General features: G+C 27.2%; 3 protein-coding genes across 3 annotated transcripts; 2 read left to right on the forward strand and 1 right to left on the reverse strand.

Moving 5' to 3' along the window:
* Positions 1-1,371: 1,371 nt before the first annotated feature.
* Positions 1,372-3,019, forward strand: LOC113384695 (cysteine--tRNA ligase, mitochondrial). The gene has a single exon (XM_026622449.1). The coding sequence runs from the start codon at positions 1,387-1,389 to the stop codon at positions 2,998-3,000; it is 1,614 nt and encodes a 537-aa protein (XP_026478234.1). The 5' UTR covers positions 1,372-1,386; the 3' UTR covers positions 3,001-3,019.
* LOC113384696 (actin-related protein 10-like) lies at positions 2,946-5,072 on the reverse strand. Its single transcript, XM_026622450.1, has 8 exons — positions 4,957-5,072; positions 4,739-4,891; positions 4,293-4,401; positions 4,117-4,213; positions 3,849-4,004; positions 3,558-3,769; positions 3,278-3,479; positions 2,946-3,219 (listed from the first exon to the last, which is right to left on the reverse strand). Exons 1-8 carry the CDS (start codon positions 5,031-5,033, stop codon positions 3,071-3,073), a joined length of 1,155 nt encoding a protein of 384 aa, XP_026478235.1. The 5' UTR covers positions 5,034-5,072; the 3' UTR covers positions 2,946-3,070.
* A 183-nt stretch (positions 5,073-5,255) lies between these two features.
* Positions 5,256-7,943, forward strand: LOC113385453 (dnaJ-like protein 60). The gene is made up of 5 exons (XM_026623305.1): positions 5,256-5,377; positions 5,456-5,555; positions 5,718-5,881; positions 7,007-7,171; positions 7,532-7,943. Exons 1-5 carry the CDS (start codon positions 5,316-5,318, stop codon positions 7,860-7,862), a joined length of 822 nt encoding a protein of 273 aa, XP_026479090.1. The 5' UTR covers positions 5,256-5,315; the 3' UTR covers positions 7,863-7,943.
* The last annotated feature ends 8,862 nt before the right edge of the window (positions 7,944-16,805 follow it).

The raw sequence follows: 16,805 nt of genomic DNA on the forward strand, positions 1-16,805 counted from the left end.
CTAAAGACCAATAAAAAATTTTGATTGTTAAAAAACAGTAATTTCATAAAAGAAAGTAAACCAAGTTGTTAAATATTATTTAATGGTTGAATTCTTTTTCTGAAGTTTATTGTGTGTTGAAGATTTGAATTTAATCATTTATAATACGTATGAAATAAAATTTTGAATATTCTGTTTCATTTTCTTGAATATATTCAAATCTTCAACATATATATATATATATATATATATATATATATATATATATATATAAATATAAAACACACTATTAGCATATTATGACACTTTTATCATATTCAGAATTTTCGTTAAAGAAGTTGTTTGTTAAAATATTATGAATTAGTTAATAACTTTAAATATTTGTTAGATCAATTTATAAGCAGTTTTTCTTGAAATAGTATGATAAAAGTATCAATAACCAAAATTGAGTGCATTACACAATACAACTTGGCTTTACTTATATAAACTAATATAATTTAATACATAGTTTTCATATGAGTATAATATATTCACTTATAAGAGATAAGCTAAAAGTTATATATCGCTGAAATTTTTTTAAATATAAGCAACTATATATTTTGAAATCATTTACTAAAATGTTTATAAAGTAATTTATGACTTTGTTTTAACAGTTCATAACATTAAAATAAATATATATGTAATTTTATAGTACATCACTATGCCATATTTAGCGACACATTTTATTATTTTAAGTTATAAATAAATTTATCTGAAATAAACATTCCAACTAAACATTCCGCAATGTTTGATACAGAATTTAGAAAAATAAAAATTCTTTTATCGACTATTTATTTTTAAATTTTGTGATTAATACTTGTATGAGCAATTATCTGATGCAAGATAAGTTAAACATGTACGTTACTAAATATGTTAAATAGAAAATTATGTATTGAAAAGATGTAAGATAACACATTTATTAAAATCATTTTTGTTTCAATTAAGAACCTTATCCTTTCCTTAAATGATATAACTTTGTTTTAATTTTAATTTATTGCTAAGTTGGAAATATGTATTAAAATTTTAAAATTTGTTTCTATCGAATGTCAACGTATTTGCAACATATCACGACCAACAATTTTAGATACATATTTATGCTAGCATACAAATTTATGATGTATTTAATTTATGTACTATACCTGAATTGAGATAATTTTATATATGTATGATTTTAATTTATTTGTTTCCACTTTTAAATCTAAAAAAAAACAAAATAATATGTAAGTGAATTATACTCGACGTATTTGACAGCTGACAGCAGGTGACAGTTATAGGTTAAGTTAAAATAATCTACAGGCCAATAGTTTATCTAATGTATATCAAAATTATGCGTAATAATCTTCAATTATTTTAAGTTTCATAACTAATATGTATAAAAATATTTTCATAAAACCCTTTAATTGCTTTTGTAGTTCAAATATATTATTAAAAGAAAAAAAATCAAGTAATATAAAAAAGTTATGTACATCGGTTGATAATATATCTAAATGGAAAGAGCCGGTCGGGTATAACACAGGGATTGAAATATATAATTGTGTAGCAAAGAAGAAGGTACCATTAATTTTAAGAAATAAAAATCTGGCCACATGGTATACATGTGGGCCGACAGTGTATGCGCCAGCACACATTGGTCATGCTGTTTGTTATTTGAATGTTGATATTTTGCAAAGAGTTCTTAGAAATTATTTTGATATAAATCTCATTACCGTTTTGGGTATTACTGATGTTGATGATAAAATCATTAACAGAGCAAGAGAGCAAGGAGAACTGCATTCCGTACTCGCAAAACGATATGAAAATGAGTTTTTGTCCGAGATCAAAGCATTTAATATTAGTCCATCACACATGATTGCTAGAGTTACTGACTATATACCACATATAATATCATTTACTCAAAAGTTATTATCATATGGTCAGGCATATAAAAGTGAAGGTGGTTCTATTTATTTTGCCACAAAAGATTATGATAAATATGGAAAGTTGGAAAATATAAAATTAGATAATAAGAAACAAGAAGGAAAGGAATTTGCTTCAGATTTTGCACTATGGAAGGGCGCTAAAGAAAATGAGCCTTATTGGGAAGCACCTTGGGGTAAAGGACGACCAGGCTGGCACATAGAATGTTCAACTATGGCTAGCCATTTATTAGGCCGTGTTGTAGACATACATGCTGGAGGAATTGATCTAAGATTCCCCCACCATGAAAATGAAGAAGCCCAAAGTTGTGCATATCATGACTGCGATCAATGGGTCAATTATTGGATTCATACAGGCCATTTGCAAATGAAAGATTCTGGCAAAATGTCTAAATCATTAAAAAATACTATTAGTATATCAGAATTTTTGAAGAAATATTCTCCAGATGTTTTAAGAACTGCTTGTTTATTATCACATTATCGAAGTCATATGGTATACTCTGAATCATTCATGGATCATGCTAGTGCAATATATAAAAAAATTCATACATTTTTAACAGATTGTACTGCTTATACAAATGGAATAAAGCCAAGAGTTGATATAGATGAAGCTTATTTATTCTACCAAGTAGATATTATGAATAAATCTATAGAAGAGTCTTTAAAGGACGATTTTGATACTGCTAAATGTATGAGCTCCATTTTAAGTCTAATTGATATTGTTAATAAAATTATCAATAGCAATAAATCCAGTAATCAAAACTATATAATTGCTCAAAACTGTTGCATTATAGCAATGATACAATCTTCTATTGAAAAACATTTAAAGCTTTTCGGAATGCAAATGTATGAGGAGAAAACAACAGCAAACATTGATTACACAAGCATATTAAATAGTGTTGTTCAAGTGCGAGATGATATTCGACAAATAGCCTTGAAGGAGAATCGAAAATCAATGTTTGAGTTCTGTGATAAAATTAGGAATGATCTAAAGGCTTTGGGTATAGAAATAAAAGATCATGGTAAAGCTTCTTCTTGGTCTTTTGTAAATCAGAAAAATAATTGATATAAAAAAATTCTTTATTTTAAATAAAGCAAATAATAAATAAAACTTTTGATACAGATATGCATAACAATCATTTGCTACCAATACATCGTGTTTCATTATTATGCTCAGGTAGATTGTCCAATAAGTTAGACCAATCAGGGACATGAGAATTTTTGGCATACATTTCCTTTGTCAATGCCCTTGTGTTTACGAGGTCTGTGCCACCATATATAGCACCTGCAATAAAAACATTTAGAAAATATTTTGATCAAATATTAAGAAAACAAATACAAACCTCCAAGCCAAGCAGTATAATTAGGTTTTGAAGGAGATGTATGAAATTTGAACACTCTTAATGCAGGTATGTTATTATATTTTTCAGTTGAAGCCAAATGCAAAAGCTCTGATTTAAGTCGTGATTTAATACCAGTAGTCATTGAAACTCCACCCATTAATAGTATATTATTTGCTAACTGAACACGCATGTCAATTGGACACTGTAAAATAAAGAGATTCAAAAATATATACTGCATTGATAAGAATTGCATAAAAAAAGGTTACAAAGGAATCAATACCTTTATTATAGCATCAAGTATCATATTGCCGAGTCCCATGTGATCATTGTCTACTGGAAATAGTTCTTCATATACTGTTTCTCTCAACTTACCAGGAATTTCTAATATAGTACTTCCATCAAGAGGATATGATACTGATGGTGGAGGTGTAGGAGAATTTCCTTCTCTGTATTGATTTGCTCGATCCAAGGTAGTCACAAAACATGTTCGTACTATTGAAATGTAAAATTTGTTTTGAATAAAATCATCTACAATAATTAATTAAAATGTAATAATTGATTAATGACAAACCGGCAATGTTTTCTAATATATCATCAGTAAGTTCTATATCTAAAGACAATTGTGAAGTCAACTCATTACGTATTTTATCATAGACACTAAATGCACATAACGGTTGAGCTTGCCAAGCATGTAGTACAGCTACACCACAATAGACTGGAATACAAACTGAAAGAAATTATTTTGCTTTAATGACCTTAATATTTTTCAGATCATAATTCTCAGAATAGTGTAGGTTACATATATTTGTTAATAATTTGTTAAATAATTTTATAGCTACCTGCTTCTTTGTATCCCAAATCAACAACCAAAGCTGTTTCAACAGCTAAAGTTGATAATGCAATTGTGTGGGAAGGAAGAAATAATATTCCATTCACCTATAATAAATATTAGTAATTGAAATAATACATGGCTTATTATATATGTAATGTATATGTAAATATATAAATAGAATACCTCAAAATGTGCAAATAAGACTTTAGCTAAAGTTTCTCGAAACACTGTTGGACACAGTAACGATTCAACAATAACTGCTTTTCTATCCTTGGGACTAACTAGGCCATATCTGCAAATATAATTTATTCAGCATTAAAAAATAAGTAGGTGAATTTACAATGAAAAAAGGAATCAGGGATAATTGAAGCAACTATTTTTGGCACACTAAAAAATTCTGAAGACAACTTAGAATAAATTTGTAATAATAGATCAAAAGATTTAGTTTCATTTTTTTTTAGTGTGCATGCAGCAAATATTGTTGCAATTCACAATATTGTATAGAACTGCAAACCGGTTAAATATTTAGGATAATATACATATTATTAATCCTAAGCAAAACCACAATTTTTAGACAATTTTTAGCAACCTTTTGCAATTAAATTACTGTAATACAAAGGGACATATACCTAATGCAAATTTGTTGTATGAACTCAACTAAATTGTCATATAATTCTTTGCTGTCACTATATTCATGAATAAATTTCACTTTCTTTGTTTTTTCACAAGTAATCTTTGAAGGTATTATACATCTTGGACAAAATTCAGCTGCGAATCCAAATCTAAATGAAATATTGCAGTTATTATCTGATTTTAAATGAGAATTCATATAATTCTATTAGTGTACTTGGTGTATGCATATCCAATATCAAAAATTAGGGCAGGTCTTTCTTGAATTACACTTTTTCCTTCATATAATGACATTTTTTTTTATAAAAATATATGAAATAATTTATTACAATTATATGCTTTTTGATATAATTATGAGTATTGAAGTGAAGCTAAATAAAACAGACCGTGCTTTTTCAAGTTTTGACAGCCATTTGACATTTGACATATTGGCCAATGTGACGTTTGGTCATTGTCAAGTCAAAATCAAAATTCATAACCCCTCATCATTAGGCAATTGTTTAATTACTTTTTCCAAATTAACTCAATAAATCCTTTTAAATAAAGGTAAAATTAATTTTTAATAATGTTAACGATATGCCTTTACGTTCTGTGAACTACATGCTATCTGTTTGCGTCCACAACATTCTAAGATTAAGGTACGAATTTCGTACTATTTGTTTTTGGATCAACTGCAGCACTATTAAATATTATTTAAAATATTACTAACGTTTTAGTTGCAGGTGCAGGCACAGAAGTCATTACGACGTTTTAAAATTAAGAAAAAATTGTTCTACTAGAGAAATAAAAGCTTCATTTATAGAACTATCTAAAAAGGTAAGTTGATTTTACAGATCCTTCAAACCTCCTAACAATTTCCATACCAGATTATAATTTTTCTGTGAATGTGAAATATAACAGTTGGGAGAATAAATTAATCCAAAATCTAATACCTTTTGTTTCATTTTTCCATCTAAGTTTAGTTATTTTTATCTTCAGTTTCATCCTGATGTCAATAGTGGTAAAAGAAGCCACATAGATTTTCTGCAAATATCTGAAGCTTATAAGATATTAAGTCGTCCTGTTACCCGAAGAAAATATGATGCTGAACTGGCAATTAAGCTTCGAGAAACAACATGGCCTAGAAGAGATATGGACCCTGAGTAAGATATTTTTATTCATAATCAATGTTATTAGTTAATGAATTATTGTTTCGATTCAATATTGGATGGTGCAAATCAAAACTGATTTTAAAATGTAATTATTTATAAAAAATTGTAATTATTTCTACTTTATAAATAACAGTTAGTTCCTGTATATCTTCACTGTTTTGATTCACCAATCAATATTTAGTGTATAATATATTTGAGGGTCTTAGAAAGATGATCAACATTGCTGACTACATTTAAATTAGTTTAATTTAACAGTATAAAATATAGATTTTTATGATATGACTGGAATGAATATTAAATGTTAAATATGAACAATACACTGCTCAGATTTTTAACACACATTTTTTTTGGTAATTACAGACGTTTCGAGACCATGGTATGCCTCATCTTCAGAATGTGTTAGTATATAAGTAATTGTTTTGAAATTACACTGAAGATGAAGCACAACATGTTCTCGAAACATCTTTAATTATCAAATAGGGTGTGTGTTAAAAATCTGAGTGTTGTATTATTCATATTTAACATTTAACAATATATGTCTAAACAACAATGATATGTCTAAAGTGTCCAATCTGCTATCTTGATGTTTTTTGATGATATAAATATGAACAGTTTTAAAAAGAATAGTATAAAAAATATTGCTTTTTTCTAGAAAATCACATAAAATATTGTTTTTTTTTTTCTAGAAAATCACATAAAATATTGAAAATAGTGAATGTTGATCTTCTTATTTCTTTCTCTTCACAATGTTTTAAGTGACAATTCTTTACTTTAAACCTAAACCTTTGGACAGAATGATTATTAATTGTACGATATCTCATACCAAATACTTCCGTCTAAGATTTACAAAATTTACATTATGATTCAAATAAAGAAAAAATGATTGGTGCTAAAAATATGTGATTTTTATGCATATCATAATCATTAACATATTATTACAACATGGATATGGTTATAATGCCGTCATAGCCACAAAGTTTACAAAAAGCTGTCCAGTTTTTTAGGTTTATTTTATCCTTTCCTAATTGTACACCTTTCCATCCTTCATGGTAATCCTTGATCCTATCATTTTCCTTTTCCTACCATTTGAACTAGAACAATGTGTTGGGCCTGCAGGACTTGGTCAGATTCCACAATATGGAATTCAAAAAATAAAACAAGCCAAAAACCTAAACCTTATTATGGAATTCCGGGGGTAAAAAGGTTGCCTAATGCCTGGATTGTTGCCATGTGCTTAACTACTGCTGGTATAGCATTGGCAGCAGAAGTTTTTCTGATCAGGTAAAATTGAATAACAGATTTTTTTTATTTTTTTTTTAAATTGGGGTGTAATTCAATTTTTGTATGGATGTAGTTATCTATACAGAGTTTCATATATGATGTGGCAAAGTCGAAAAGTGCACTTGATTTTAAAGTAATATAATTATTTTAGTTTTATTTTTGAAACCTGCACGTCATTACGAGCTGATTTTATAACAGTTTAAAGTTTTTTAACATTGCAAATGTAAAATATTTTAATTGAACGGAAACTTGTTCTAATGAACATTTTTATTTACATTTTTCAATGGAATATTTGCCTAATGCGAGATTAGTTTTGTCTATGTATTGAGCTACCAGAATATAGAAATATCATATATACAGCACCGCAAGTAGACATACGCGTCAAAAAATTACAATGCAGTCAATGGCCAATGAAGAAACATTGGCTACAGTACAAGCGGAGGCTAGAAGATTTGGCAATGAAATACAGTTGGAAAGACTAATCGCTCGTGCTAAGCTTAGCTCTACAATTCTTCCCATTTTGGATTTTCCGGGACAAGCAGAAAAACTTGTAAATTCACCGGGAATTTTAAATGTAGAAGCAAAACATCCAACTCTTGAACCCGTAGATACACCACCTCCAGAAAATACGTCTGCAGTTAACGTCATTGTTCCACAAACGGAAACTGATTTAAATATTCAAAAATCATAAAAGCGGTCATAGTTTTATTAATGAGTTGTAAATAATTGTACATACTTAGTTCTAGTTTTAGATTATTTGTATGTGTTTTGAACGTTGTTGATAGAGTTTTATTTTTGAAAATGTCAATTTTAAATAAATCTGATTTGGGGTTACATATATAATAGTTTTTATTACTATATGTTATAATTTTGATTTCATATAAAACATGCAGGCGTGTAAAAAATTTAAATATTTTCATTGTTTTTGAGATTTTGTTTGAAAAGATTTTGCAACTTCTTGTTCAAACTTCTTGGTCAGCCCAACGTCTTTTATATTGAAAATTTCAGCAATTGTAGAAACGTTTTCAAATAAGTGTATCAAAATGTATATAGCTAAATACGACTGGCATTTATCGTTTAATTCTGGTTTCCATAGAACATGGTAAGAAAAATTGCAGTTATTATCTGACTTTTTTTGTACCTTGGCTTGGTTTTGTACCTTTCAATTCGAGATCTTATAGAGAATATATTCTTTTATCCTTCACCGCGTTATAAGGGGGTTGTTCACATATAAATCGGCTAATATTAATGAAATTCACTACGACTATCATGTATTAAAACACTAAATATTTTCATAATTCCATGTATTATTTTCAACTTTTCCATGTGTATTGGTGTTACCGACTACAAACATAAATTTTATCTTATCACTACAATAATAGCCTATATCACAACCAAAATACAAAATTATTACAATATCTATAATGTTTGAATATAGTCTTATAATTAGGATATGATACATAGAGCTACATAATAAACTTGAACTAATATTTCATAGTACAATCAAAAGAAAAAAAAACATAACAAGCCGTGTTTGAATTTTTCTCAATATCTAGTTATTTATTATAGCTCCATCGTATAACATGCACAACTTAGATATGTACATTTCCTTTTAACACTTATTTGTTTTTTTCTGAATTTTTTTCTTATTCTATATATAATATGCTATATCTAACAAATATTGCAAAAATTAACCAAGAAATTTATTGCAATTGTTACGAATTATTTTATAATTGTCTGTTGCCATTAACGCAATTCCTATTTCATTAGGTTATACAAAGTTAACAATATTCTACCTTATACTAAAAAGCCAATTCTGATTGCTTCGAATGCCTTATGTATAATATTTACTTTATAGACATTTTCTTAAACGATTTTAATTTAAATCCAACAAATTGGATTTTTGAAAGTTCTGATCAAGTTAATATTACACGTGTCGATCTTTTTAAGAAAAAATATATTTAACTGTTGGATTATTATGATTAAATTGAAATGAATTGTATTTCTTTATGTGGTTTTTAACATCGGTAAATGGATTTTCTTGGGAGGATTGATATTAGAAAGAATGAAACGATTTGTGATACAATATAAATTCATTTTCTTATTGAAAAGCTCATAAGTATAAAAATACTGCCGATTTTCTCCAATTTGTTTTATTCATGTGTATGAATCCAATGTGTTAAGAATGAGATTTTAGTGCGGTTTCATTACCCTGTTGACGAAAACATTTGATTACAAGTTGAAAAAAAAATGATATCAAAAATGATATCAACTTCTATATGAAAATTTGTCTTATATGCTTTACAAAAGACTTCGCGGTATGTTTACTATCCCATTGAACGGTTATTTTTTACACAGCGATGAAATATCAATCTTCAATGAATTTAGACTATTATTATAAAAAATGATTTTAGGATTTAGGACTAAAACAGTCTTGTAGCTTGACGTGTTCGAGGTAGTGTGTGATTTAGTAATTTTTTTTAGTTACATAGTGCTTTTAAATGAGTGATTTTCCAATGATAAACGAAATGAAATTATTAAGAGCGACTATGTAGATTATCATGGATTAAGCACCTGTTAATTGGGTACTACCTAATAATATTCAGTAGTAATGAATTATTATTAGTCTGAACTCACAAAAATCCTAGTTAATATTTTATGAGTTTATGAATATGGTGGGATTTATACTTTGTGCTCAATCTATATTTGGCTTGATTTGCACTACATTTTATGTTTAATTTATAAAATATTTAAAACTATACTTATTTCAATGCTCAAAGAATTATCACACGTCTGTTTATGCTTCAACTTAGTTTATTTAGTTTAAAAAATATTCTATGCTACGTATCTGGATAAACTTAACTAATTCGTAATTATTCATTGATTAGTGCAATGATTAAATGATTTATTGTCTGGTATTAATATACTAATTATAAAAGACAAAATACGTTGGTGACAAAAAATGTCATTAGCATTAGCATCAAAAAATTCATTTTTTCAGAAATAATTTCGAAAGTACACCTTCGTATTAATGCCTTAATCGAGACGACTAGCCTGAAATACATCGAAAGCTCTGTTTTATTAAGATTATTATGTACAACATCTTTTTAAAAATCGTCTCTTTGTTCACAAAGATCAACCGATATGTATGTATCATTACAAAAATTTATTCATTGCCCAAATTGACCAAAGAACAGTATAAAATCCAGTAACGTTATCAAAAAAGAACTTTGGCACTTACTCAATATGATTAGAATCCTAGTTTTCTTTTCTATTCATTAATACCTTAACTGACTCATTATTTTATGACTTTTATAGATTTGCCAAAATTCTTCATCATAACACTACTAAATATTACACTGAAAGTACTGTTGAAGTACTTTATTAGAACATTTCGATTGCCATATCATTTATTATTTTTTTCTTATCAAAATGCTTTTCTCTCAGAGAAATCATTATAAAAAATTGGTACTAACATGTGTTACAAAAATTTTGCTCACATATTTAAAAAAGATTTTCATGAGGCCAAGTAGGTTGAAATGTTTAGGCACACGTTTGTTATTTCTTTTATATAAAAATTACACATTTCACTGGTAACAAATTTTACGTTTAATAAAATGGTCAATAATCCTATAATTAGAAAGATTATTGCCAGTAATAAGAAAGCTGGAATGATAATCAATCAACTATATAATATCATTAGCTTCAAATTCATTGATTAATATATTGAAAATCATGTCTTTCATGTTTTGATGAAATTGTTAATGCCATATTTCATTTTTTAATAGTCGATTTATTATAGGCAGTTTCTCACAAATTTTAATTGTAAAACTTACCAATATGCTTTGCAAATTATTTGGTCTTAATAAATGCTTTTTATGTAAGTAGTAAGGGTTCTAACTGATGTTTTTAATTTGACAGATGTAATTTGTTAATTGATTTTTACATTAAACTTCATTTAATAAATTCATTCACACACTATAAGGCCATTATATTCTCAACTTTTTATAAGAAGTCCTTCATATGGCGAACTGCTGAGATTACTGCAGTTTGGTAAAGTTTATAATGAAGCTACATTTATTTTTCTTCAGGCTAATTCGCATAGAAACGTCTTGCAAAATCTGTGAAAAAAATATAAATTTTTATTTTAAAAATATACAGCTTATCTAATTCCTAAAATAACGTGCCAGGCACACGCATGATTATAATGAAAATTATGTATTCTTATAATGATTACTACTCATATATAATTAAATATGAATAAATAATGTAATAGTTTTAAATTGAACAAAAATAAATAGTTTTTTATATTGGTTTACTTACATTCGTTGCCACTTATTGGGTTTTTGGTATCCTGGGCAATTTTCTTCTCACATGTTTAGATTGTTCGCTTTCTGTACGATTTATGGGAGGCTCATTTTTTTCATCATCCGAGACATTTTCTTCTCACATGGACTCCATTTGTTCTGATAGTTCTAAAATTGGGCTTTCGCTCACTGGTTGCATCATTGTTGAAAACAACGCTGAACCTGGTTGCATCTGGAACGGAAGATGGAAATTTTTCTTTTTTGATAGATAAAAGATAATTTAAAGTTGAAAGGAATAACTGAAAGAAAATACATATGTACAAAATTCTTCTTTTCATGCCAATTATTTGTACTGTAGAATCTCGCTAATCCGAAACTTCGATAGACCGATACTTCAATTCGACACCTCCAGCGACAGTTTTTTTTTGGAAATCAGCTGTAAATATTTCCGCGATTTTCAATATTTTATGTATTTTTTACTACAATCCAGTAATCCGAACATTCCACTAATCCGACACCCTCTGGTTTTTAACAGTGCGGATTAGCGAGATTCTACTATATTTGCTTAATGAGGTAAGATAGTAGGGTAGAAAAATATGAAACACTATATAAAACAATTTAAAAATTATGCTCCTAAATTAGTAGGATTGACCTTTTGATGTTTCTGAAGGTGCTAGTTTTCTAAGATAGTAAAAATTATATAGTGTTTACATTTACATAAAATTTTAAATTACATTTAAATATTGTATTTTCTGAAACTCTAAGAAAAATTGTTGTTTTTTAATTGTCAGACACATCTTCAGATTCTACTTGGCACAAAACCATAAAAAACATATCAAAATATATTAGGTAAGTTATTCTTTTATTAAGAGGGTATTCTAGTGTAGAAATTCAAAAAAATCGTTTTTTTTAGTTCATATTTTCAAAGTTTAACTGTTTAAGAATGTGGGCACGAGAAGGTTTTTGAAAATTTGAATTATTTTCGGAGAGATAGGCATTTTACTGACTCGGTCTCCATACTGGTTTGGCTTCACGCAAAACTTTAAATGCGGTTTTCTCAGAACAGACTTTTTCAGTACTGTTGACACGATTTCTCGAGTTTTAATCGACCGATTCACTTGAAATGTTCAGAGAGTCTTCTTTACAGATCTATCTATAACCCGAACTAGGATTATCCCCAAATTCCAATTTTTACTATTTTTAAAAAATTCGAGAAACTCAAAAAACAGTAAAAAAACACTTTTTCTTCAAACAGTCGCCAATTTGTAAAAAAAATTTTTTTACTCATCACTAGTTCGGGCGATTGGTACATCATTGTAGATTAATAATCTCTTTATTTTTTGCATTTCCGATGGCTAGAAGGGCTGAAATCATGTCAAGACTGAGGTGCCAATTTTTTGACACCACCCACTTCATCAGCTGCCAGTTTTTACAATTTTCAACTTTTTAATTTTTTAATTTTTATAATATTAATAAACAAGTGGTAAAAAATGGATAGTAAAAACATTCATTGCTTTCTTTTACGACACTTTAAAAATGACCTAAAATTTTTCGCTCTACACTAGAATACCCCCTTAATTTATTTAACTCATTTATGATTTTATTATCTAATTTTTAATTAAAGGGCGTCCATTAATCATGTGCTCGTTTTTTTGAGGATTTTTGGACTGCCCCTAATCCTTGGTGATATTCAAAATTAACCCCTCCCCCACCGAACATCACGTGCATTTTTAGTTCCGAGAGAAAATTGTAAAATTTTTGATTTTTTTTAAAAATGTTTGGATTTTTTAAAAAAAATTCAGGTAATAAATAAATACACGTGATATCTTACGATACCCTTCCCTCTCCCACGTGATATTTCGTGATTTTTTGTGAGATGAGAAAGATGCGACCGATGCGACATCTAAATTTTTAATAAATGCAATTGCAAATAGTGGCAAATAGGATCAGTATCACTCGAACACCGGACATAATAGTATCGCAAAGGTAATTCTTGCGCAACACCAGAAGGTACCGACGCTATGGCCAAGTTCGCATTTTTGACAATTCGGCAATCAAAGTACGTGATTTCTGTGATTTAATAAAGGGATAATGGAATTTTATTCGTAGTTAATGTTTAAATCAAGAACAATAAAAGTATGATGAGAAAAGTGAAGTGAAGTGAAATATAATAGTGTATTAATAAAATAAAGTAGTGTGGATGAAGGTGCCATACAGTCGCCATTGATGTGGTAAGTCGATGACAACTATTTGAAATACATGCATTTATATATATATATATATATATATATATATATATATATATATATTAGGGTGGTCCTTAAAATAGTCATTTTCGAATTTCCTTGCTCCCAGGGGCTCAAATGGTTCCAAATAGATAAAAAACAATTCTCTGAAAGTTTCAGCTCTTAATATTAACGTTTAGATAGAGCGCAATTCAATCAAAGTTTGTATGGAAAGAGCATAGAAAAAATTTTGAAAATTAAAAAAAAATGTTTTAGGTATAACTTAGCGACAAATGAATGAGTTTTATTCATTCATTTGTTCGCTAAATTACATCTAAAAAACATTTTTAAAATTTTTGAAAATTTTTCCATGCTAGTTGCATACAAAACTTTGATTGAATTGCGCTCTATCTAAACGTTAATATTAAGAGCTAAAACTTTCAGGGAATTGTTTTTTATCTATTTGGAACCGTTTGAGCCCCTGGGAGCAAGGAAATTCGAAAATGACCATTTTAAGGACCACCCTAATATATATATATATATATATATATATATGGAATATTTTTGCAGCCAATCGTCGAATTAAAAAAAAGATTAAATAGGAAAATTATTTATGCCATTAAACGTTTCGACACTTGATGTGTGTCATCATTCAGTAATCAAACCAGGAAAAACAACAGAAAAAATTAATTAATGATGTAAAATTTATTGAACACTAAATTTGTGGAAAAGAATAATATACTAACATATTAATAACGAGGAATTAAAGGAGCACAAATTGTTCTCCTATATTTCATGTTTTTAATAGCGGTGCATTATGAACACTGTGTGGGCTGCAAAAAATATTCCAAATATGTATCAACGTCGACAAAACTATCATCATATACTAGTTAATTTAATATTTTCTGGATAATTATTATTATTTCTTCTCCTTTTTCCCTAAAAAAATATTTAATTTTCTGATTAATTTATTCGATGTTTCGCGCTTATGGAAAGTCCACTTCTTCAGTAACTCTTGATAACCAATATAGAAAAGAATGTTATACTATCATATATTTACTTAATTATTTTAAAATTCAACGATTTCACACTTCACCTTTATAACTAAACTTTTAGACAGTAAGGCAAAAAATCTTTCTTCCAACTAATTTTATTATATTCTTGACAAGAAAAAAGAATATATGGTGCGCTAAGCACTTATATACAATCCAATAAAATAAAATGTAAAGTTGATTGATAAAATGTATATGACTAATGTACTTGTATACAAATTCAAAAAATAAACAATAAAAAACTAAACTTGTTCCAAATCGAACATCGCAACAATTTTTTGAATGTTTGATTTGGAAAATGTTTAGTTATAAAGGTAAAAAGTGAATTCATTCAATTTTAAAATAATTAAGTATATAAATGAATTTTTTTAAATTATTTCTTATTATTAACGGTTCCTAAAGTAAGACACATTTCGTGTCCACGAACTTTGAATAAATTAATTGAAAATTACGAAAATGATTACAAAACTTTATATGCATAATCAATACTTCATTATGTACTTCTTAAATATATAAATCAAATAGATGTAAATTTTTATATTTTTTAATATTTCATTTCGTCGAAAAATCAAAAACATTGAATTTTAATTTCACATGCTTCAATATAAACACAAATAAGATATGTAGTCTATGAAATATGTAATGTAATATTACTTATGAAATGAATGAAGAATTACATTTCCAATGTTACAAGAAATAATTAGGACCAGGACAGGTTTTTTTTTTAAATTCATTTCGTGACAATTTAGCAAAATATAAAAAACACTTATAGCCAAAGATAAAACTGCAAACCCATGAATTCTGACTTTAGGTTTATATTTGTCAGATTGATTATAGACAAAATATTTTATAATACAAATATACGTATAGTTTTTCATAGATACATTTTTGACCAGAAATTCAAAATTCGTAATCAAATTAAATAAAGATTTAATTAACTTCCTCTATAAATAAAATTTTGGCTCATCGAATATTTAATTTGCTAATCTTCATAACATTATATAATATAAATCAATAGTGCGAGATTTAATATTTATAAGTTTCAATACATCTAGTGAGAAAGCACGACATATATTTTTTTTTAAACTTCATGAAATTTTGAGTTACATTTTCAAGGATATTTATTAAAAATACTTCAAAGACTATAATGCACTATAATCTGTTAATGTGCCCGAAGATTTATTTGAATCATTTCATATAGCAAAACTCTTTTCTAAGAATTTTAATCTATTAATTGAGTAAAATTTGTATCAGCTCTAGTTTAAAACTACATCAGTTTCCAGTATCAGTTTCCAGTTTAAAACTACAAATTACAAAATTTATCTATTTAATTGAAATTGAAATTCTTCATTTTTGGGTGAAATTCTGCCATTCGTAAATATTTACTAATCTTATTGTAAAGTGGTGCAAATAAAACAAGCATTTTTAATATAGAATTTTATATAAAAATCATAGTTGTCTACATAAGCAAATGCACAGCAAGACACACAACATAACAAAATAAAACATTCTTAATATATTGATTTTCCAATTAAAATTAACTAATTAATTCTTTGATGTGTTTAACACATTAACAAAATTAATTCAGTGTTTTTTTTTAATTATACAGTGCTGTCGAACTAAAGAACTTTATTACTAACAAAACAAAATTAATAATAGATATCACTACTTTAATTTGTTTTTAATTGTTCGAAGTACTGTACGGGCTTTAATATCGTTGTGATGTAAATAGATTAAATTATGAAAAAATAATCTTAGACTTATTATTTTTGGCTATTTTAAGCATTTTTATCAAAATTATAATTTTTGTCGTAAAATGTTTTTCTTTTAATAACAAATCTATCCAAAATTGATGTTATAGCTATTTTGATCTTGTAGTAGTATTAATTCTTATTTTAAAAAATATTTCAGTAGATTCTAGTTGATTTTCATAAATATTAGTGACTTAAATGAAATTCTTTAAAATATTGCAATATAAGATGTGTTATTATTATAGAACCCATATTAACCAGAAAATTATAAATTTTTGTGAATTATTTTCGCAAAATAA

This window comes from Ctenocephalides felis, unplaced genomic scaffold (assembly GCF_003426905.1).
Source record: "Ctenocephalides felis isolate EL2017-DRISC unplaced genomic scaffold, ASM342690v1 CF-g0.4_SCAFFOLD_03571, whole genome shotgun sequence".
NCBI lineage: Eukaryota > Metazoa > Arthropoda > Insecta > Siphonaptera > Pulicidae > Ctenocephalides > Ctenocephalides felis.